Consider the following 16,743-nt stretch of genomic DNA (forward strand, 5'->3'; position numbering starts at 1 on the left):
TATGCAAATATGTGCAACAACGCACCAATAGGATCACGCTAGATCGTGCTTGGCTTTGGCTACTTCCTTGCTTTTTCTGCCCACTATGCTTCCTTTGTTCCCACGGTAAACGACACAGATGAACTATATTGGGTTAGTTATATATTTCTTTGTACCGTAGACTGTTAAAAAAAAAACATGTTTTCACCAACATCACATGCGCACTAGCACTAACATTTTTAATGGCCGATTTTAAAGGCGAGACTAACTAATCTACAAATCATCTTGCATCATTAATAACTACTCAATATTGTTTGTTGATCAGTCAGCCGGTCACAATTTACCCATGAAACATCACAGTTTTGATGCACGAGAACACAGCCAATATCTTTGCCTGTGAGTGATAACAAAATGGCGTTCGTGACAATTATTTGAATATTTCAAATGAATGTTTTGTGCACAAAGGTGACAACTAAAGCGTTTTACTAGGAATTTTCTTATCTGACTTTCAATGTGGCCGTCTATGGAAATGGTATTTGTGGGTTGGGCATCAGCAAAATTATAGGAGCAGCTGAAACAGTGCCTCGACAGGAACACTGGCCCCTTGGTTATTTTGGATTAATTCAAACCATTGTGTACTTGTTGCTACAGGTGTCTCATGATAGATATTTCTGCTTTTTTCCCTAGTTTTTTCCAAACGTATGTATGCAGACCACAGGCGGCTGGTGGCACACCTAAAGTGTGGAGGATGTGCGTCTAGTAATGTCTGGAATGGTATCAAGCACATCAAATGCATGGTTCAAATGTGTTTGATACCGTTCCATTCCAGTCATCCTCCCCTTACCAGCCTCCTGTGATCCGGACACCTTTACAATTAGCTCCACCGTTCAGCGAAAATAGCATTAATTTAATAACCTTGTAAGATGCCTTTTCCAGGCAAAAGCAGAGCAGGGTACACATCATTCCTATATCGTATTGTTAAACTAAGTGCATGCTCTTCAACCGATCGCTGCCCACACACTCCCGCCCGACCAGCATCACTACTCTGGACGGTTCTGACTTAGAATATGTGGACAACTACAAATACCTAGGTGTCTGGCTAGACTGTAATCTCTCCTTCCAGACTCACATTAAGCATCTCCAATCCACAATTAAATCGAGAATCGGCTTCCTATTTCACAAACAAAGCCTCCTTCACTCATGGCGTCAAACATACCCTTGTAAAACTGACCATCCTACCGATCACTCTACTACACAAATTGAATGTAGTCTGTCACAGCGTAATCCGTTTTGTCACCAAAGCCCCATATACTACCCACCACTGCGACCTGTATGCTCTCGTTGGCTGGCCCTCACTACATATCCGTCGCCAAACCCACTGGCTCCAGGTCATCTATAAGTCTTTGCTAGGTAAAGCTCCACCTTATCTCAACTCACTGGTCACCCACCCATAGCACGAGCTCCAGCAGGTATATTTCACTGGTCACCATAGCAACACCCACCCATAGCACGAGCTCCAGCAGGTATATTTCACTGGTCACCATAGCAACACCCACCCGTAGCACGAGCTCCAGCAGGTATATTTCACTGGTCACCATAGCAACACCCACCCGTAGCACGAGCTCCAGCAGGTATATTTCACTGGTCACCATAGCAACACCCACCCCGTAGCACGAGCTCCAGCAGGTATATTTCACTGGTCACCATAGCAACACCCACCCCGTAGCATGAGCTCCAGCAGGTATATTTCACTGGTCACCATAGCAACACCCACCCCGTAGCATGAGCTCCAGCAGGTATATTTCACTGGTCAACCCCAAAGCCAACACTTCCAGTTCTCTGCTGCCAATGACTGGAACTAATTGCAAAAATCACTGAAGTTGGAGACTCATATCTCCCTCTCTAACTTTAAGCATCAGCTGTCAGAGCAGCTTACTGATCACTGTACCTGTACATAGCCAATCTGTAAATAGCCCACCCAACTACCACATCCCCATATTGTTATTTATCTTCTTGCTCTTTTGCACCCCAGTATCTCTACTTGCACATCGTCATCTGCACATCCATCACTCCAGTGTTAATGCTAAATTGTAATTATTTTCACATCTAGGGCCAATTTATTGCCTTTACCTCCCTACTCTTCTACATTTGCACACACTGTACATATATTTTTACATATTTTATTTTATGTTGACTGTACGTTTGTGTGTAACTTTGTGTTTGTGTCGAACTGCTTTGTTTTATCTTGTCCAGGTCCCAGTTCCAAATGAGAACTTGTTCTCAACTAGCCTACCTGGTTAAATAAAGGTGTTCTCAACTAGCCTACCTGGTTAAATAAAGGGCTAGGGTTATATATATAAATACCTAGTTAAATAAAGGGTTAGGGTTAAATAAAGGGGAAATAAATAAAGAAATGCAACTCAATGCCTTGTCCAAGTCAGAAATCACACCCTATTCCCTATATAGTGCACTACTATAGCACCCTATTCCCTATATACTATAGGAAACGCTGGTCAAAAGTAGTGCGCTCTATAGGGACTATGGTGCCTTCTGGGACTTCCCCATCGTGTTCACGACCATGAAACGTCACCCATAGCCAATGTTAAATTCCTTTTAAAATATACTATTTAACCATGTGATCAATCCTGTGGGACTTTGAGGAAAAAAATAGCCTATATACATGTTAAGTTACAGACCATTCCCAACGTAGTTCAAGACACACATTGAGGCTCTGGACTTGTAACTTTAAATTATATTTTTAATACAAAAAAAATGTTAAAAAAAGTGCAATATGCAGGAATCACTCCGCCAAAATCACTCCGCCATTTCCCAGTTGCTAAAATTCTAATACTTATTTTCAGTTTGTGACAAAATGAGAAATGTGGAGTGGAGAGAATCGTTGTCTGTTCAATCAACTAAAATATTGTATTTTTCAGCTGTTTGAAGCTGCTGTACAAATCCCAAAGTAAAAGACACAAAAACTAAACTTAAAACGAGGAGCAAAGAAATATCACAAAAACTCGGCAAAAAATAAACATCTTCTCACTGTCAACTGTGCTTATTTTCAGCAAACTTAACATGTGTAAATATTTGTATGAACGTAAGACTCAACAACTGAGACATAAACTGAACAAGTTCCACAGACATGTGACTAACAGACTAACTAACAGGGGGGGGGGGGGTCAAAATCAAAAGTAACAGTCGGTATCTGGTGTGGCCACCAGCTGCATTAAGTACTGCAGTGCATCTCCTCATGGACTGCACCAGATTTGCCAGTTCTTGCTGTGAGATGATACTCCACTCTTCCACCAAGGCACCTGCAAGTTCCCGGACATTTCTGTGGGGAATGGCCCTAGCCCTCACCCTCCGATCCAACGGGTCCCAGACGTGCTCAATGGGATTGAGATCCGGGCTCGTCACTGGCCATGGCAGAACACTGACATTCCTGTCTTGCAGGAAATCCATTACAGAATGAACAGTATGACTGGTGGCATTGTCATGCTGGAGGGTCATGTCAGGATGAGCCTGCAGGAAGGGAACCACATGAGGGAGGAGGATGTCTTCCCTGTAACGCACAGCGTTGAGATTGCCTGCAATGACCATCTCAGTCTGATGTGACCCTCCACCTCCAAATCAATCCCGCTCCAGAGTACAGGCCTCGGTGTAACACTCATTCCTTCAACGATTAACACGAATCCGACTATCACCCTTGGTGAGACAAAACCGCGACTCGTCAGTTAAGAGCACTTTTTGCCAGTCCTGTCTGGTCCAGCGATGGTGGGTTTATGCCCCTAGGTAACGTTGTTGCCGGTGATGTCTGGTGAGGACCTGTCTCACAACAGGCCTAAAAGTCCTCAGTCCAGCCTCTCTCAGCCTATTGCGGACAGTCTGAGCACTGATGGAGGGATTGTGTGTTCCTGGTGTAACTCGGGCAGTTGTTGTTGCCATCCTGTACCTGTCCCGCAGGTGTGATGTTCGGATGTACCGACCCTGTGCAGGTGTTGTTACGTGGTCTGCCACTGCGAGGACGATCAGCTGTCCGTCCTGTAGCGCTGTCTTAGGCGTTGCAATTTATTGCCCTGGCCACATCTACAGTCCTCATGCCTCCTTGCAGCATGCCTAAGGCACATTCACACAGATGGGCCGGGACCCTGGGCATCTTTTCAGAGTCAGTAGAAAGGCCTCTTTGGTGTCCTAAGTTTTCATAACTGTGACCTTAATTGCCTACCACCTGTGAGCTGTTAGTGTCTTAACGACCGTTCCACAGGTGCATGTTCATTCATTGTTTATGGTTCATTGAACAAGCATGGGAAACAGTGTTTAAACCCTTTACAATGAAGATCTGTGAAGTTATTTGGATTTTTATGAATTATCTTTGAAAGACAGGGTCCTGAAAAAGGGACGTTTCTTTTGCTGCCGAGTTTAGGACAGATTTACCGCTTCTTAGACTTGCTTTCAATGAGAATGGCAAATCTATAACACACATTTCTATGTGAATTTGGTCAGGGTCGCCCCAAAAAGTTACATATTGCCGCTTTAAGCAAGAACACAGAAACACGCAGATCCCAAATGGCACCTATTCCCTATAGGGCCCCACAGTGGACCAGGGTTCCCTACAGGTCACTATATAGGGAATAGGGTGCCATTTCAGACAAACACACAGTATCTGAACCATTCAATGTTAGCGTAAACAAGCAGATCCCCACACATAATAAAAACACAGCAAACAAACTATTCATGATCACAGATTTATTTGGTTTTTAATAAACAGGAGAAATATATTTTTTTTGTATAAGACGAGTGATGTCTGGCAGGGCTGGGACCTGTTGACATCCTACAGTAAGACCTACACCAGGACCTGTTGACATCCTACAGTAAGGCCTACACCAGGACCTGTTGACATCCTACAGTAAGGCCTAGACCAGGACCTGTTGACACCCTACAGTAAGGCCTAGACCGGGACCTGTTGACAGCCTACAGTAAGGCCTAAACCGGGACCTGTTGACATCCTACAGTAAGGCCTAGACCGGGACCTGTTGACATCCTACAGTAAGGCCTACACCAGGACCTGTTGACATCCTACAGTAAGGCCTAGACCGGGACCTGTTGACATCCTACAGTAAGGCCTAGACCGGGACCTGTTGACATCCTACAGTAAGGCCTACACCAGGACCTGTTGACATCCTACAGTAAGGCCTAGACCAGGACCTGTTGACATCCTACAGTAAGGCCTAGACCAGGACCTGTTGACAGCCTACAGTAAGGCCTACACCAGGACCTGTTGACATCCTACAGTAAGGCCTAGACCAGGACCCGTTGACATCCTACAGTAAGGCCTAGACCAGGACCCGTTGACATCCTACAGTAAGGCCTACACCAGGACCTGGTGACATCCTACAGTAAGGCCTAGACCTACACCAGGACCTGTTGACATCCTACAGTAAGGCCTAGACCTACACCAGGACCTGTTGACATCCTACAGTAAGGCCTAGACCAGGACCTGTTGACATCCTACAGTAAGGCCTACACCAGGACCTGTTGACATCCTACAGTAAGGCCTACACCAGGACCTGTTGACATCCTACAGTAAGGCCTAGACCAGGACCTGTTGACACCCTACAGTAAGGCCTAGACCAGGACCTGTTGACACCCTACAGTAAGGCCTAGACCTTCATGTCTGATAGATATACTCCCTTTGCTCTAATCAAAACGTAGTGCACTAGACAGGGGATCATTCTGGATGGAGTACTTGGTGCCCTCGTCATTCAGGGAATGTAGACATTAATAGGATCGCCTGTTAAAATACGAGACATGGATTGCTGTGTTACAATTGGTGGTTGGTCGGTAAACTGGCGCCGTACCAAAATGGTCAACTATTCTCAACTACACTGTACACTACTTTTGACTAAAATCCCCGATGGGGCCTGGTTAAAAGTAGTGAAGAGGGAGCCATTTGGGACAACACCAGTTTGATTTGTCTTGAGGCTAAAATACTGGACGATGTTGTTCCTTCAACAGCAGTTGTGCAGAGAGAGAGAGGGGAGGTCTGGGGTGTATTGAGAGAGAGAGAGAGAGGGGAGGTCTGGGGTGTATTGAGAGAGAGAGAGAGAGGGGAGGTCTGGGGTGTATTGAGAGAGAGGGGAGGTCTGGGGTGTATTGAGAGAGAGAGAGAGAGGGGAGGTCTGGGGTGTATTGAGAGAGAGAGAGAGAGGGGAGGTCTGGGGTGTATTGAGAGAGAGAGAGAGAGGGGAGGTCTGGGGTGTATTGAGAGAGAGAGAGAGAGAGGGGAGGTCTGGGGTGTATTGAGAGAGAGAGAGAGAGAGAGGGGAGGTCTGGGGTGTATTGAGAGAGAGAGAGAGAGGGGAGGTCTGGGGTGTATTGAGAGAGAGAGAGAGAGGGGAGGTCTGGGGTGTATTGAGAGAGAGAGAGAGAGGGGAGGTCTGGGGTGTATTGAGAGAGAGAGAGAGAGGGGAGGTCTGGGGTGTATTGAGAGAGAGAGAGAGAGGGGAGGTCTGGGGTGTATTGAGAGAGAGAGAGAGAGGGGAGGTCTGGGGTGTATTGAGAGAGAGAGAGAGAGGGGAGGTCTGGGGTGTATTGAGAGAGAGAGAGAGAGGGGAGGTCTGGGGTGTATTGAGAGAGAGAGAGAGAGGGGAGGTCTGGGGTGTATTGAGAGAGAGAGAGAGGGGAGGTCTGGGGTGTATTGAGAGAGAGAGAGAGGGGAGGTCTGGGGTGTATTGAGAGAGAGAGAGAGGGGAGGTCTGGGGTGTATTGAGAGAGAGAGAGAGGGGAGGTCTGGGGTGTATTGAGAGAGAGGGGAGGTCTGGGGTGTATTGAGAGAGAGGGGAGGTCTGGGGTGTATTGAGAGAGAGGGGAGGTCTGGGGTGTATTGAGAGAGAGGGGAGGTCTGGGGTGTATTGAGAGAGAGAGAGGGGGGAGGTCTGGGGTGTATTGAGAGAGAGAGAGGGGGGAGGTCTGGGGTGTATTGAGAGAGAGAGGGGGAGGTCTGGGGTGTATTGAGAGAGAGAGGGGAGGTCTGGGGTGTATTGAGAGAGAGGGGAGGTCTGGGGTGTATTGAGAGAGAGAGGGGGAGGTCTGGGGTGTATTGAGAGAGAGAGGGGGAGGTCTGGGGTGTATTGAGAGAGAGAGGGGGAGGTCTGGGGTGTATTGAGAGAGAGAGAGGGGGAAGGTCTGGGGTGTATTGAGAGAGAGAGAGAGAGGGGGGAGGTCTGGGGTGTATTGAGGCCATGAGAGAGAGAGGGGAGGTCTGGGGTGTATTGAGGCCATGTGAGAGAGAGGGGAGGTCTGGGGTGTATTGAGGCCATGAGAGAGAGAGAGAGAGAGAGGGGAGGTCTGGGGTGTATTGAGAGAGAGAGAGAGAGAGGGGGGAGGTCTGGGGTGTATTGAGAGAGAGGGGAGGTCTGGGGTGTATTGAGGCCATGTGAGAGAGGGGAGGTCTGGGGTGTATTGAGGCCATGTGAGAGAGAGAGAGGGGAGGTCTGGGGTGTATTGAGGCCATGAGAGAGAGAGAGGAGGTCTGGGGTGTATTGAGGCCATGAGAGAGAGAGGTGGTCTGGGTGTATTGAGGCCATGTGAGAGAATAGGAATGGTGACTGCTCTGACACTCATCTGTTCTCCATGATAGATTCTGTAAGTCATGTTACAGCTTACTGAACAGATCCCACTTTGAGTCCACACGATAGAGATGTGTGTACTGGGTAGAAGATGGGTTATTGGGGGGGGTACCCAGTGGGTTCTGAATAGATGGTACTGAGGAAAGGCAGAGGGTACTGGGTAAAAAGGGCCTGAAGTTGGATTCATTAGTTGGCTTCATTCTTTGACGCTTCATCAAAGTTTTCTACAAGATCTGTGGAGAGGGGAGAGGAGAGGAGAGAGAGAGGGAGAGGGAGAGGGAGGGGAGGAGAGGAGAGGAAAGAGAGAGAAGAGAGGAGAGAGAGAAGAGGAGAGGAAAGAGAGAGATAAATGTAAATCTTCAGGAAAGTATCATTAGGTCATTTAGCAGAAACTCTAATTCAAAGCTACTTCCAACAGGAAGACCAACATTCTGCCCCTCTACCAGCATCATAATCACTCCAGAGAGAGCATGATGCCGTCATTTTAACAACAAAGCCGTGTGTCGTGAGAAACAATACCTGGAACATCGTCCTCCTCTTCAATATCTTCTGGTTTGCTGATCGACATCGCTTTGTTGTCAAGTACTGCAATCGGGAAGGAGAAAAATAAGAGAGGGTAAAATTAGACATTTTATTCTCCCGCGCAACTGCCCGGGGGACGGCGTGAGGCCGCGCAACTACCTGGGGGACGGCGTGAGGCCGCGCAACTGCCCGGGGGACGGCGTGAGGCCGCGCAACTGCCCGGGGGACGGCGTGAGGCCGCGCAACTGCCCGGGGGACGGCGTGAGGCCGCGCAACTGCCCGGGGGACGGCGTGAGGCCGCGCAACTGCCCGGAGGACGGCGTGAGGCCGCGTAACTGCCCGGGGGATAGCCTGAGGCCGCTTAACTGCCCGGGGGACGGCGTGAGGCCGCGCAACTGCCCGGAGGACGGCGTGAGGCCGCGTAACTGCCCGGGGGATAGCCTGAGGCCGCTTAACTGCCCGGGGGACGGCGTGAGGCCGCGCAACTGCCCGGAGGACGGCGTGAGGCCGCGCAACTGCCCGGAGGACGGCCTGAGGCCGCTTAACTGCCCGGGGGACGGCGTGAGGCCGCGCAACTGCAGGGCATTCGGGAAGTATTCAGAGCCCTTGACTTTTCTCACATTTGGTTTCGTTACAGCCCAATTCTAAAATTGATTAAATCATTATTTGTACTCCTCAAACTACAAACAATATCCCAAAATGACATCACAATATCCCATAATGACAAAGCGAAAACAGGTTTAGAAATGTTTGCAAAATAATACTGAAATATCAGCCCCTTTCCAATGAGAATGAGGACCATCTCTGCAGCACTCCAGGGAGGTGACCAATAACCTGATGGTCACTGACAGAGCTCCTCTGTAGATGGGAGAATGTTCCAGAAGGACAACCATCTCTGCAGCACCCCCCCAAAATCAGGCCTTTATGATAGAGTGGCCAGACGGAAACCACTCCTCGGTAAAAAGGCACATGACAGCCCGCTTGGACTTTGCCAAAAGGCACCTAAAGGACTCTGCCCACGAGAAACAAGATTCTCTGGTCTGATGAAACCAAGATTGAACTCTTTGGCCTGAATGCCAAGCATCATGAGCATCATGTCTGGAGGAAACCTAGCACCATCCCTACAGTGAAGCATGGCGGTGGCAGCATCATGCAGTGGGGATGTTTCTCTGGGAGACTAGTCAGGATCGAGGGAAAGATGAACTGAGCGAAGTACAGAGAAATCCTTGATGAAAACCTGCATCGCATCAGTTGGGGGGGGGGGGGTTCACCATCCAACAGGACAACAACTCTAAGGACTAAGCCAAGACAACGCAAGAGTAGCTTCGGGACAAGTCTCTGAAAGTCAGTGAGTGGCCCAGCCAGAGCTGGAACCCGATCGAACATCTCTGGAGAGACCTGAAAATAGCTGTGTATTGATGCATCCCATCCAACCTGACAGAGCTTGAGAAGATCTGCAGAGAAGAATGGGAGAAACTCCCCAAATACAGGTGTACCAAGCTTGTAGCGTCATACCCAAGAAGAATCAAGGCTGTAATCGCTGCCAAAGGTGCTTCAACAAAGTACTGAGTAAAGGGTCTGAATACTTACGTAAAATGTTATATTTCTGCTTTTTTATTTTAACAACTTACCTACAATTTCTAAAAATTATTTTGTGTAAATTCATGAGGGGAAAAGGGGAAAAATAAACGGTCTAAACAAAACGTAGAGAAAACCAAGTGGTCTTGAATACATTCCTAATGCAGTGAGCCCACTACACCCACCTTGGCGTGGGAACTGCTCTGCCAGTTTGCGAAGGCTGGTGAAGCTGTCTGCCCCCAGCTGGCTGAGGATGCCCGGGAGCATCTCTGTCAGCTGTTTGTTCTCTGCGTGGCCTGTGATGGCAAACGTGTTGGCGGACAGAGAGGCCTGCACCTTGGGGTTGTTGAAGTGGATCACCGTGCCATCGTACTTTATCATGTTCACCTGGTGGGGGGGGATAGAGACAGGGGTTTAGCAAAGCTGTATATTCAGCACGACAATGTTTCCGGAACGTTCAGATAGAAATACGCCACGAAGAACAAATCGTGCTTTTCTGACATGAAGAAGAACCATCCACGTCAGCTCTATTAGAGGAATTTCTATGGCAACTGAACAGGGCCCAGATTGGATTGAGAAAAGAGGTGTCAGCGATATTTGACCGTAGATTGTCACAGGACAAGCCGTCTACCTATCTAATCATTTCAGAGAACAAGCCTATTGACCCTATGCCAGAGACTTTCAGATCTACATTTGATGCCGAAGGAAGGGGAGAGGCTAAGAGTTGATTTAGTTGACATGCTCAGTGCTTTTAAAAAATAAATAAATATTGTAATGACTTGCCTCCTCAATCCCAGCGATGTTGTTCACTGCCAGTTTCTTCAAGGAGCTCTGGAGTTTTTTGTCGTCGGCTGTTGCGGTTCTGTGAACCACCTTCTTCTTCCTGCGAGCTGTTCCCTGAGGACAACAGCATCAACAACACGTTTTTTATTCCAGTGGGACGAAGTACAAACATTTACCTGGAGCGAACTGCAGATAACTGGGTGATTTGAAATAGTCAATAATATAATATATTTTTTTAGCAACAAACAAAGAAAAATGTATTTACAATCTGTATAAACGAATAGAAGGGATCAGGACTTTAGAAAACGTCAGTTAGAATATTTGGCAAATAGAACAATACATTTTACAATACTCATGTCCGTAAAAAATATATATAGTATGTATATGCTGGAAGTAGAAGCCTAAGTGTTATTGTTCATTAGTTTATTTATTATTAACTTGAAAGTTTCTTCAAGTGCAGTCGCAAAAACCATCATATGATGAAACTGGCTCTCATGAGGACCGCCACAGGAAAGGAAGATCCAGAGTTACCTCTGCTGCAGATGATAAGTTCATTAGAGTTACCAGCCTCAGAAATTGCAGCCCAAATAAATGCTTCAGAGTTCAAGTAACAGACACATCTCAACATCAACTGTTCAGAGGAGACTGTGTGAATCAGGCCTTCATGGTCCAATTGCTGCAAAGAAACCACTACTAAAGGACACCAAGAAGAAGAAGAGACTTGCTTGGGAACCGTAGTGTGAACCATGAATAGGAATGGAGGTGACCGATGAAACGTCATATCGGAACCTCAATGCAACAGATGGAATCTCCTGCACATTGGTTTGGTCTCAGCACCCAGGGTAACATATCAAGTATTTGGTCTTCATCCAAATACTTATTAACCATCTCAAGCCAGTACAATGGATGTACTAGTCCAACTTAAAGTAATCAACATGTTAGTGATATGCTGAGTGCCAACAGTCGGAACAAAAAAAGTACATTGTAGGCCCTACCAGCGACTGTCGGGCAGATTACAACTTTGTCCCCATTCACTCAGATTGTACCAGCCACAATCTTTCACTCAGCTCTTCAGGTGCCCACAGCCAGGCAGTATTTCAGCGTGAGGTGGTATAGGCTATATCCTAGGCCGTCATTGCAATTAAGAATTTGTTCTTAACTGACTTGCCTTGTTAAATACAAGGTTAAATACGGATTTGTAGTTCTTTGACTTTGTGCAATTAATTTACCAGCTATAGAAGGGGGAAAAAATGGCAGTAATACTTTAAAAACAGCTACTGAAGCATTTATGTTACTATAAAATGTGATGATCATACTTCACTACTTGTATTCACAAATACGAGTGAAATACTCACACCGTGGCGCCCTGACCACCCGCCAACGTGGCTGCTGAAACACACCTAACATGCTGACCACACCGCTCACGTTGCGTCCGCGAGTGTTGCGAAACACATTATTCAATCACTGCATCCACACTGCTCACGAGCGTCTGCGTAGCCAGGCACTAAAACAGAACTTGTTTCTATTTGTGACGGTTCGCGTGCTGCAAGTCCCTCCTTTCCCAACTCCTCATTAGTTTTTAGGAGCAAATTACCCACGCGGGTGATTGAAAAACAAACTGAGGTTCACACGCCAGTCCAGTTGGTAGCGATGCACCTTAAAGTTGGTTGTCGACCCCCACATAAAGACTGAAGTAGAAGCCTGGAAGGAGGAGAGATGACTAGAAAAAGATTAGGTTTCCCCTTTAATTTGTGGATTGATTGTCGGAGAAGAGGACCTTGTGCATTTCAGGTAAAATAACAACCCAATGTTTATATCCCAGGACAAATTAGCTAGCAACAGCAAGCTAGTTAAAAAGGACAAATTAGCTAGAAAGTGCAAGCTAGTTAAAAAGGACAAATTTGCTAGCAACAGCAAGCTAGTTAAAAAGGACAAATTAGCTAGCAACAGCAAGCTAGTTAAAAATGACAAATTAGCTAGCAACAGCAAGCTAGTTAAAAAGGACAAATTAGCTAGCAACTGCAAGCTAGTTAAAAAGGACAAATTAGCTAGCAACAGCAAGCTAGTTAAAAAGGACAAATTAGCTAGAAAGTGCAAGCTAACTAGCTAAATCCCATAGATGTTTAATGCTTTTCTACCTGTCCCCAAATTAATATTGCTGGTTAAGAGTTTGTTTTGATATTTCAACATGTGTGTCCTGATCACGTCTGACGTGGGTGGACAAAAACCAACACGTGCACGATTGCGTACATACGTGCCTGGTCTAGTCAGCGCCTTAGCCGCCAATAACAAAAATCAACACACATTTGGCAGGTGTTAAATTTAGGCCACACCAATAGTGCCATCTAGCTGTGGAGAGGAGACACAACGAGGCCCTTACCAAACAGTAAGAGACAAAGCCATGGGCCCCACAGCCAGACCAAAGCATCTGCTCATAATAGGAGTAATGTGCTCAGGGGGAAACACGACTGCCAGTTGCTTTGATAAGTCTAATGCCTTTCAACCAAACAGACAGGCAGTTAAGCTACTCAACTGCTGCCTTCAACCCTGCGCATTCCCAGATATGGAAGGGACTACAATTTAGTCATGCCTGTGTCATAACAAAAATGTAGATTTTAACAGTAGAGATGATAGTAGTTACCTTTCCACCTATCCGGACTTGGGCCTGAAGTTTGGCTAGTTTCTCTTGGTTCATGGCTTTATCTGGAAAAGAGGAACGTGGATGAGTTGTCGTCACACAATATTCTCACGAATTAACAATTGACAAATAAAATAAAAAAAACACAAGCCCACTGGATGAATGTAATCAGCTTCAGGTTTATCCCGAACCACCGTGGAAGCTGTTAATGGACCTAGCTATAAACTAGACACCAGTTGAGTTCTCTAGTTTACTAGACAACACATTTTTCATTGTCTGGAAAACACTGCAATCATCAGGTGTTACATTCCTAAAGACTGACTATTAAAAAATAAATACTGCCCGTCAGCCAAAACACACACAGATGAATAGTTAGCTAGTTAAATAGCTTTGTTAATGACATGGTCTAACGCTAGCCATAAAAATGTAGCTCACGTTAACTATCTAGCTGTCATTTAGTCAGTTAACCATTTCATATTCCTGACGAGGTAGCTAGTTATCTAAATGTTACTGCATAAAGCCATAGCTAAGTAAGACAACGTGGATACTGTTCTCCAGCTAGCATTGTAAACACAGTAGGCTAGGTTGCTCAAAGCAAACCGAAAACACCGGATACTGTTTTAGGGCTGTGGTCTTTTGTTTGTTCTGTTGTTTATACCGTAGTCCATAGCTCTAGTTGTTAAAAACAAAACAAAATAAAGAATTTACCTGTGTAAAGAGAGAGTCAGTAATTTGATTGATCAGTCCTAAAGTCACAACACCTTCTTCCACACGGGTTCACAGCAGAACAGGAAGTGGCTCACAGCAAGAGAGAGCACGCGGTTGGCGCTGATGGCGAATCTCACCACGTGTCTTTTCTCTCGAGTGTTGGGTGAATTTCAGGCAGTGTCGTTTTGGTTGCGTGTGTTATTTTCAGCAGATGAGAGTTTAATTGATTGATTTATTGTATTAGCTGGATCACTTTAAACACATACAGATGTATAGGCACAACATGAACGCCATTTGTACTACAGTTGCCTGCAATGTGTTTCTGAAGATAAATCGACCGTTTGTGCCAATGTTGTATATGGAGAAATTAGTGCTTTCGTCTTGTTGTGGTTCATATCACATGTGTATTTGTGTTGTTGTTGCATGAATAACCAGGTTTCCACCCAATTGGCGACATTCTAAAATCCGCATAAAGTCATGCATTTTCCCACCAGATATTTGTTTTAATTGGTGATCAAATTGACTTGTTGCTCCAGACTATAGTATGTGTGTGATGACAACCTGCACATTAGAAATAGCTTTTGGCGGTTAAATAACCATGAACCGAATAAAAAAAAAACAAGTTAAATGGGTTTCCATCGCATTTAACTCTACTGATGGTTTTCTCACAAAAAAAAACGTTTGCTTTAAATAGCGAGTGCGCTCACGATGATATCACCAGAATAAGACCCTCGATATTTATTGGAAAGCAGCATCTCGCTCATCACCTTTCACTTTCACCATCCTGTAAAGTTATTTTACAGTTTATTTCACCCGTAGCCTAATAAACTGCATGATTTCCGGAGGTATAGTGGGGTGACATGTCATCGGATGATTCCACGTTTACTTTGATATTATGGCTATTATATCAATATTTGCGCATAAAAGCGTTTCCACCGCCATTTCTCGTATTATCATCCCACCTATTAATTCAATTCAATCCCACCTCGTATTTTGTTTTGTCGACATTTGGTAATATTTGTTAAGTTTACCGACAAATGTGCTGCTTCCATCAAGCCTGTCATGACATTTTTTTTATCCGACATGAACTTTACTGGCATAAAAATGTTGGATGGAAACATGGTCATAAAATACACTCAGTGGTTCCCAACCTTTTCCGGTTACTGTACCAGCAACTGAATTCTGCTCTGCCTGGAGTACCCCTGAAGTACCCCCTCTTGTGCATTTTAATGGAAGGTCTATGGTCTCATGAGTCTTCTCAAGTACTCCCTGATAGGCCTTGTACCCCTGGTTGGGAACCATTGAACTACATGACCAAAAGTATGTGGACACCTACTCGTCAAACATCTCATTCCAAAATCATGAGCATTAATATAGAGTTGGTCCCCCCCCCTTTGCTGCTACAACAGCCTCCACTCTTCTGGGAAGGCTTTCCACTAGATGTTGGAACATTTCTGAGGGGACTTGCTTCCATTCAGCCATAAGAGCATTCGTGAGGTCAGGCACTGATGTTGGGCGATTAGGCCTGGCTCACAGTCAGCGTTCCAATTCATCCCAAAGGTGTTCAATGGGGTTGAGGCCAGAGCTTTGTGCAGGCCAGTCAAGTTCTTCCACGCCGATCTCCGACAAACCATTTCTGTATGGACCTCACTTTGTGCACGGGGGTATTGTCATGCTGAAAGAGGAAAGGGCCTTCCCTCAAACTGTTGCCACAAAGTTGGAAGCACAGAATCGTCTATAATGTCATTCATTGTATGCTGTAGCGTTAAGATTTCCCTTCACTGGAACTAAGAGGACTAGCCCGAACCATGATACACAGGCTGTATCACAACCGGCCGTGATTGGGAGTCCCATAGGGCGGTGCACAATTGGCCCAGCGTCATCTGGGTTTGGTTTGCTGAGTTAAATAAAGTTTGTTTTTTTTTACACGAAAAAAACCCGGCCCAGAACATTATTCCTCCTCCACCAAACTTTATAGTTGGCACTATGCATTGGGACAGGTTGCATCCTCCTGTCACCTGCCAAACCCAGATTTGTCCATCGGACTGACAAATGTTGAAGCGCGATTCAGAGAGTCCAATGGCGGTGAGATTTACACCACTCCAGCAGACACTTAGCATTGCGCATGGTGATCTTAGGCTTGTTTGCGGCTGCTCGGCCATGGAAACCCATTACATGAAGCTCTCGACAAACAGTTCTTGTGCTGACGTTGCTTCCAGAAGCAGTTTGGAACTCTGTAGTGAGTGTTGCCACTGAGAACAGACCATTTTTTACGTGCTACGAACTTCAGCACTCGGTCCCGTTCTGTGAGCTTGTGTGGCCTTCCACTTCGTGGCTGAGCCGTTGTTGCTCCTAGAAATGTCCACTTCACAATAACAATAATAATAATAATAATGCAGTCAATCGGGGCAGCTCGAGCAGGGCAGAAATTTGATATACTGACTTGTTGGAAAGGTGGCATCCTATGATGGTGCCACGTTTAAAGTCTCTGAGCTCTTCAGTAAGATACAGTGCCTTTAGAAATTATTCACACCCCTTGGCTTTTTCCATATTTAAGTTGTGTTACAGCCTGAATTTAAAATGGATTTAATTGAGATTATTTTTGTCACTGGCCTAAACACAATACCGCATAATGTAAAAGTGGAATCAGGTTTTTTTTGTTTTTTTTAAATAAATGATAAAAAAATGAAAAGCTGAAATGTCTTGAGTCAATAAGTATGCCAGCTTAAAATGAGTAAAAATGAGTAAAAATGTGCTTAAAAAACACAGATTCAACCACAAAGACCAAGGTTTTACCAATGCCTCGCAAAAAAGGACACCTATTGGTAGATTAAAAAATATATATTTTTAACCTTTATTTAACTAGACAAGTCAGTTAAGAACAAATTCTTATTCCCAATGACG

General features: G+C 45.6%; 2 protein-coding genes across 2 annotated transcripts; both read right to left on the reverse strand.

Moving 5' to 3' along the window:
• Window positions 1-4,713: 4,713 nt before the first annotated feature.
• LOC118944846 (uncharacterized) lies at window positions 4,714-7,568 on the reverse strand. The gene is made up of 2 exons (XM_090226029.1): window positions 6,096-7,568; window positions 4,714-6,023 (listed from the first exon to the last, which is right to left on the reverse strand). The coding sequence occupies exons 1-2, from the start codon at window positions 7,566-7,568 to the stop codon at window positions 5,991-5,993; spliced, it is 1,506 nt and encodes a 501-aa protein (XP_090082155.1). The 3' UTR covers window positions 4,714-5,990.
• LOC110509159 (transcription factor BTF3 homolog 4) lies at window positions 4,714-14,837 on the reverse strand. Its single transcript, XM_036966533.2, has 6 exons — window positions 13,840-14,837; window positions 13,135-13,196; window positions 10,494-10,607; window positions 9,896-10,097; window positions 8,130-8,195; window positions 4,714-7,843 (listed from the first exon to the last, which is right to left on the reverse strand). Exons 2-6 carry the CDS (start codon window positions 13,186-13,188, stop codon window positions 7,797-7,799), a joined length of 483 nt encoding a protein of 160 aa, XP_036822428.1. The 5' UTR covers window positions 13,189-13,196; window positions 13,840-14,837; the 3' UTR covers window positions 4,714-7,796.
• Window positions 14,838-16,743: the final 1,906 nt, after the last annotated feature.

This window comes from Oncorhynchus mykiss, chromosome 28, assembly GCF_057628025.1.
Source record: "Oncorhynchus mykiss isolate SJ-2025 chromosome 28, ASM5762802v1, whole genome shotgun sequence".
NCBI lineage: Eukaryota > Metazoa > Chordata > Actinopteri > Salmoniformes > Salmonidae > Oncorhynchus > Oncorhynchus mykiss.

Bases quoted from the DNA above. Each gene is read 5' to 3' on its own strand.
- LOC118944846 (XM_090226029.1), bottom strand. From the start codon at position 7,568: ATGGCCTCAATACACCCAGACCACCTCTCTCTCTCATGGCCTCAATAC. The intron at 6,024-6,095 runs CTCCCCTCTCTC...TACACCCCAGAC, and splicing joins TCTCTCAATACACCCCAGAC to CTCCCCTCTCTCTCTCTGCA.
- LOC110509159 (XM_036966533.2), bottom strand. From the start codon at position 13,188: ATGAACCAAGAGAAACTAGCCAAACTTCAGGCCCAAGTCCGGATAGGT. The intron at 10,098-10,493 runs GCAAGTCATTAC...CCCCCCCACCAG, and splicing joins ACATCGCTGGGATTGAGGAG to GTGAACATGATAAAGTACGA. The intron at 7,844-8,129 runs GTATTGTTTCTC...CCCTCTCCACAG, and splicing joins AGAGGAGGACGATGTTCCAG to ATCTTGTAGAAAACTTTGAT.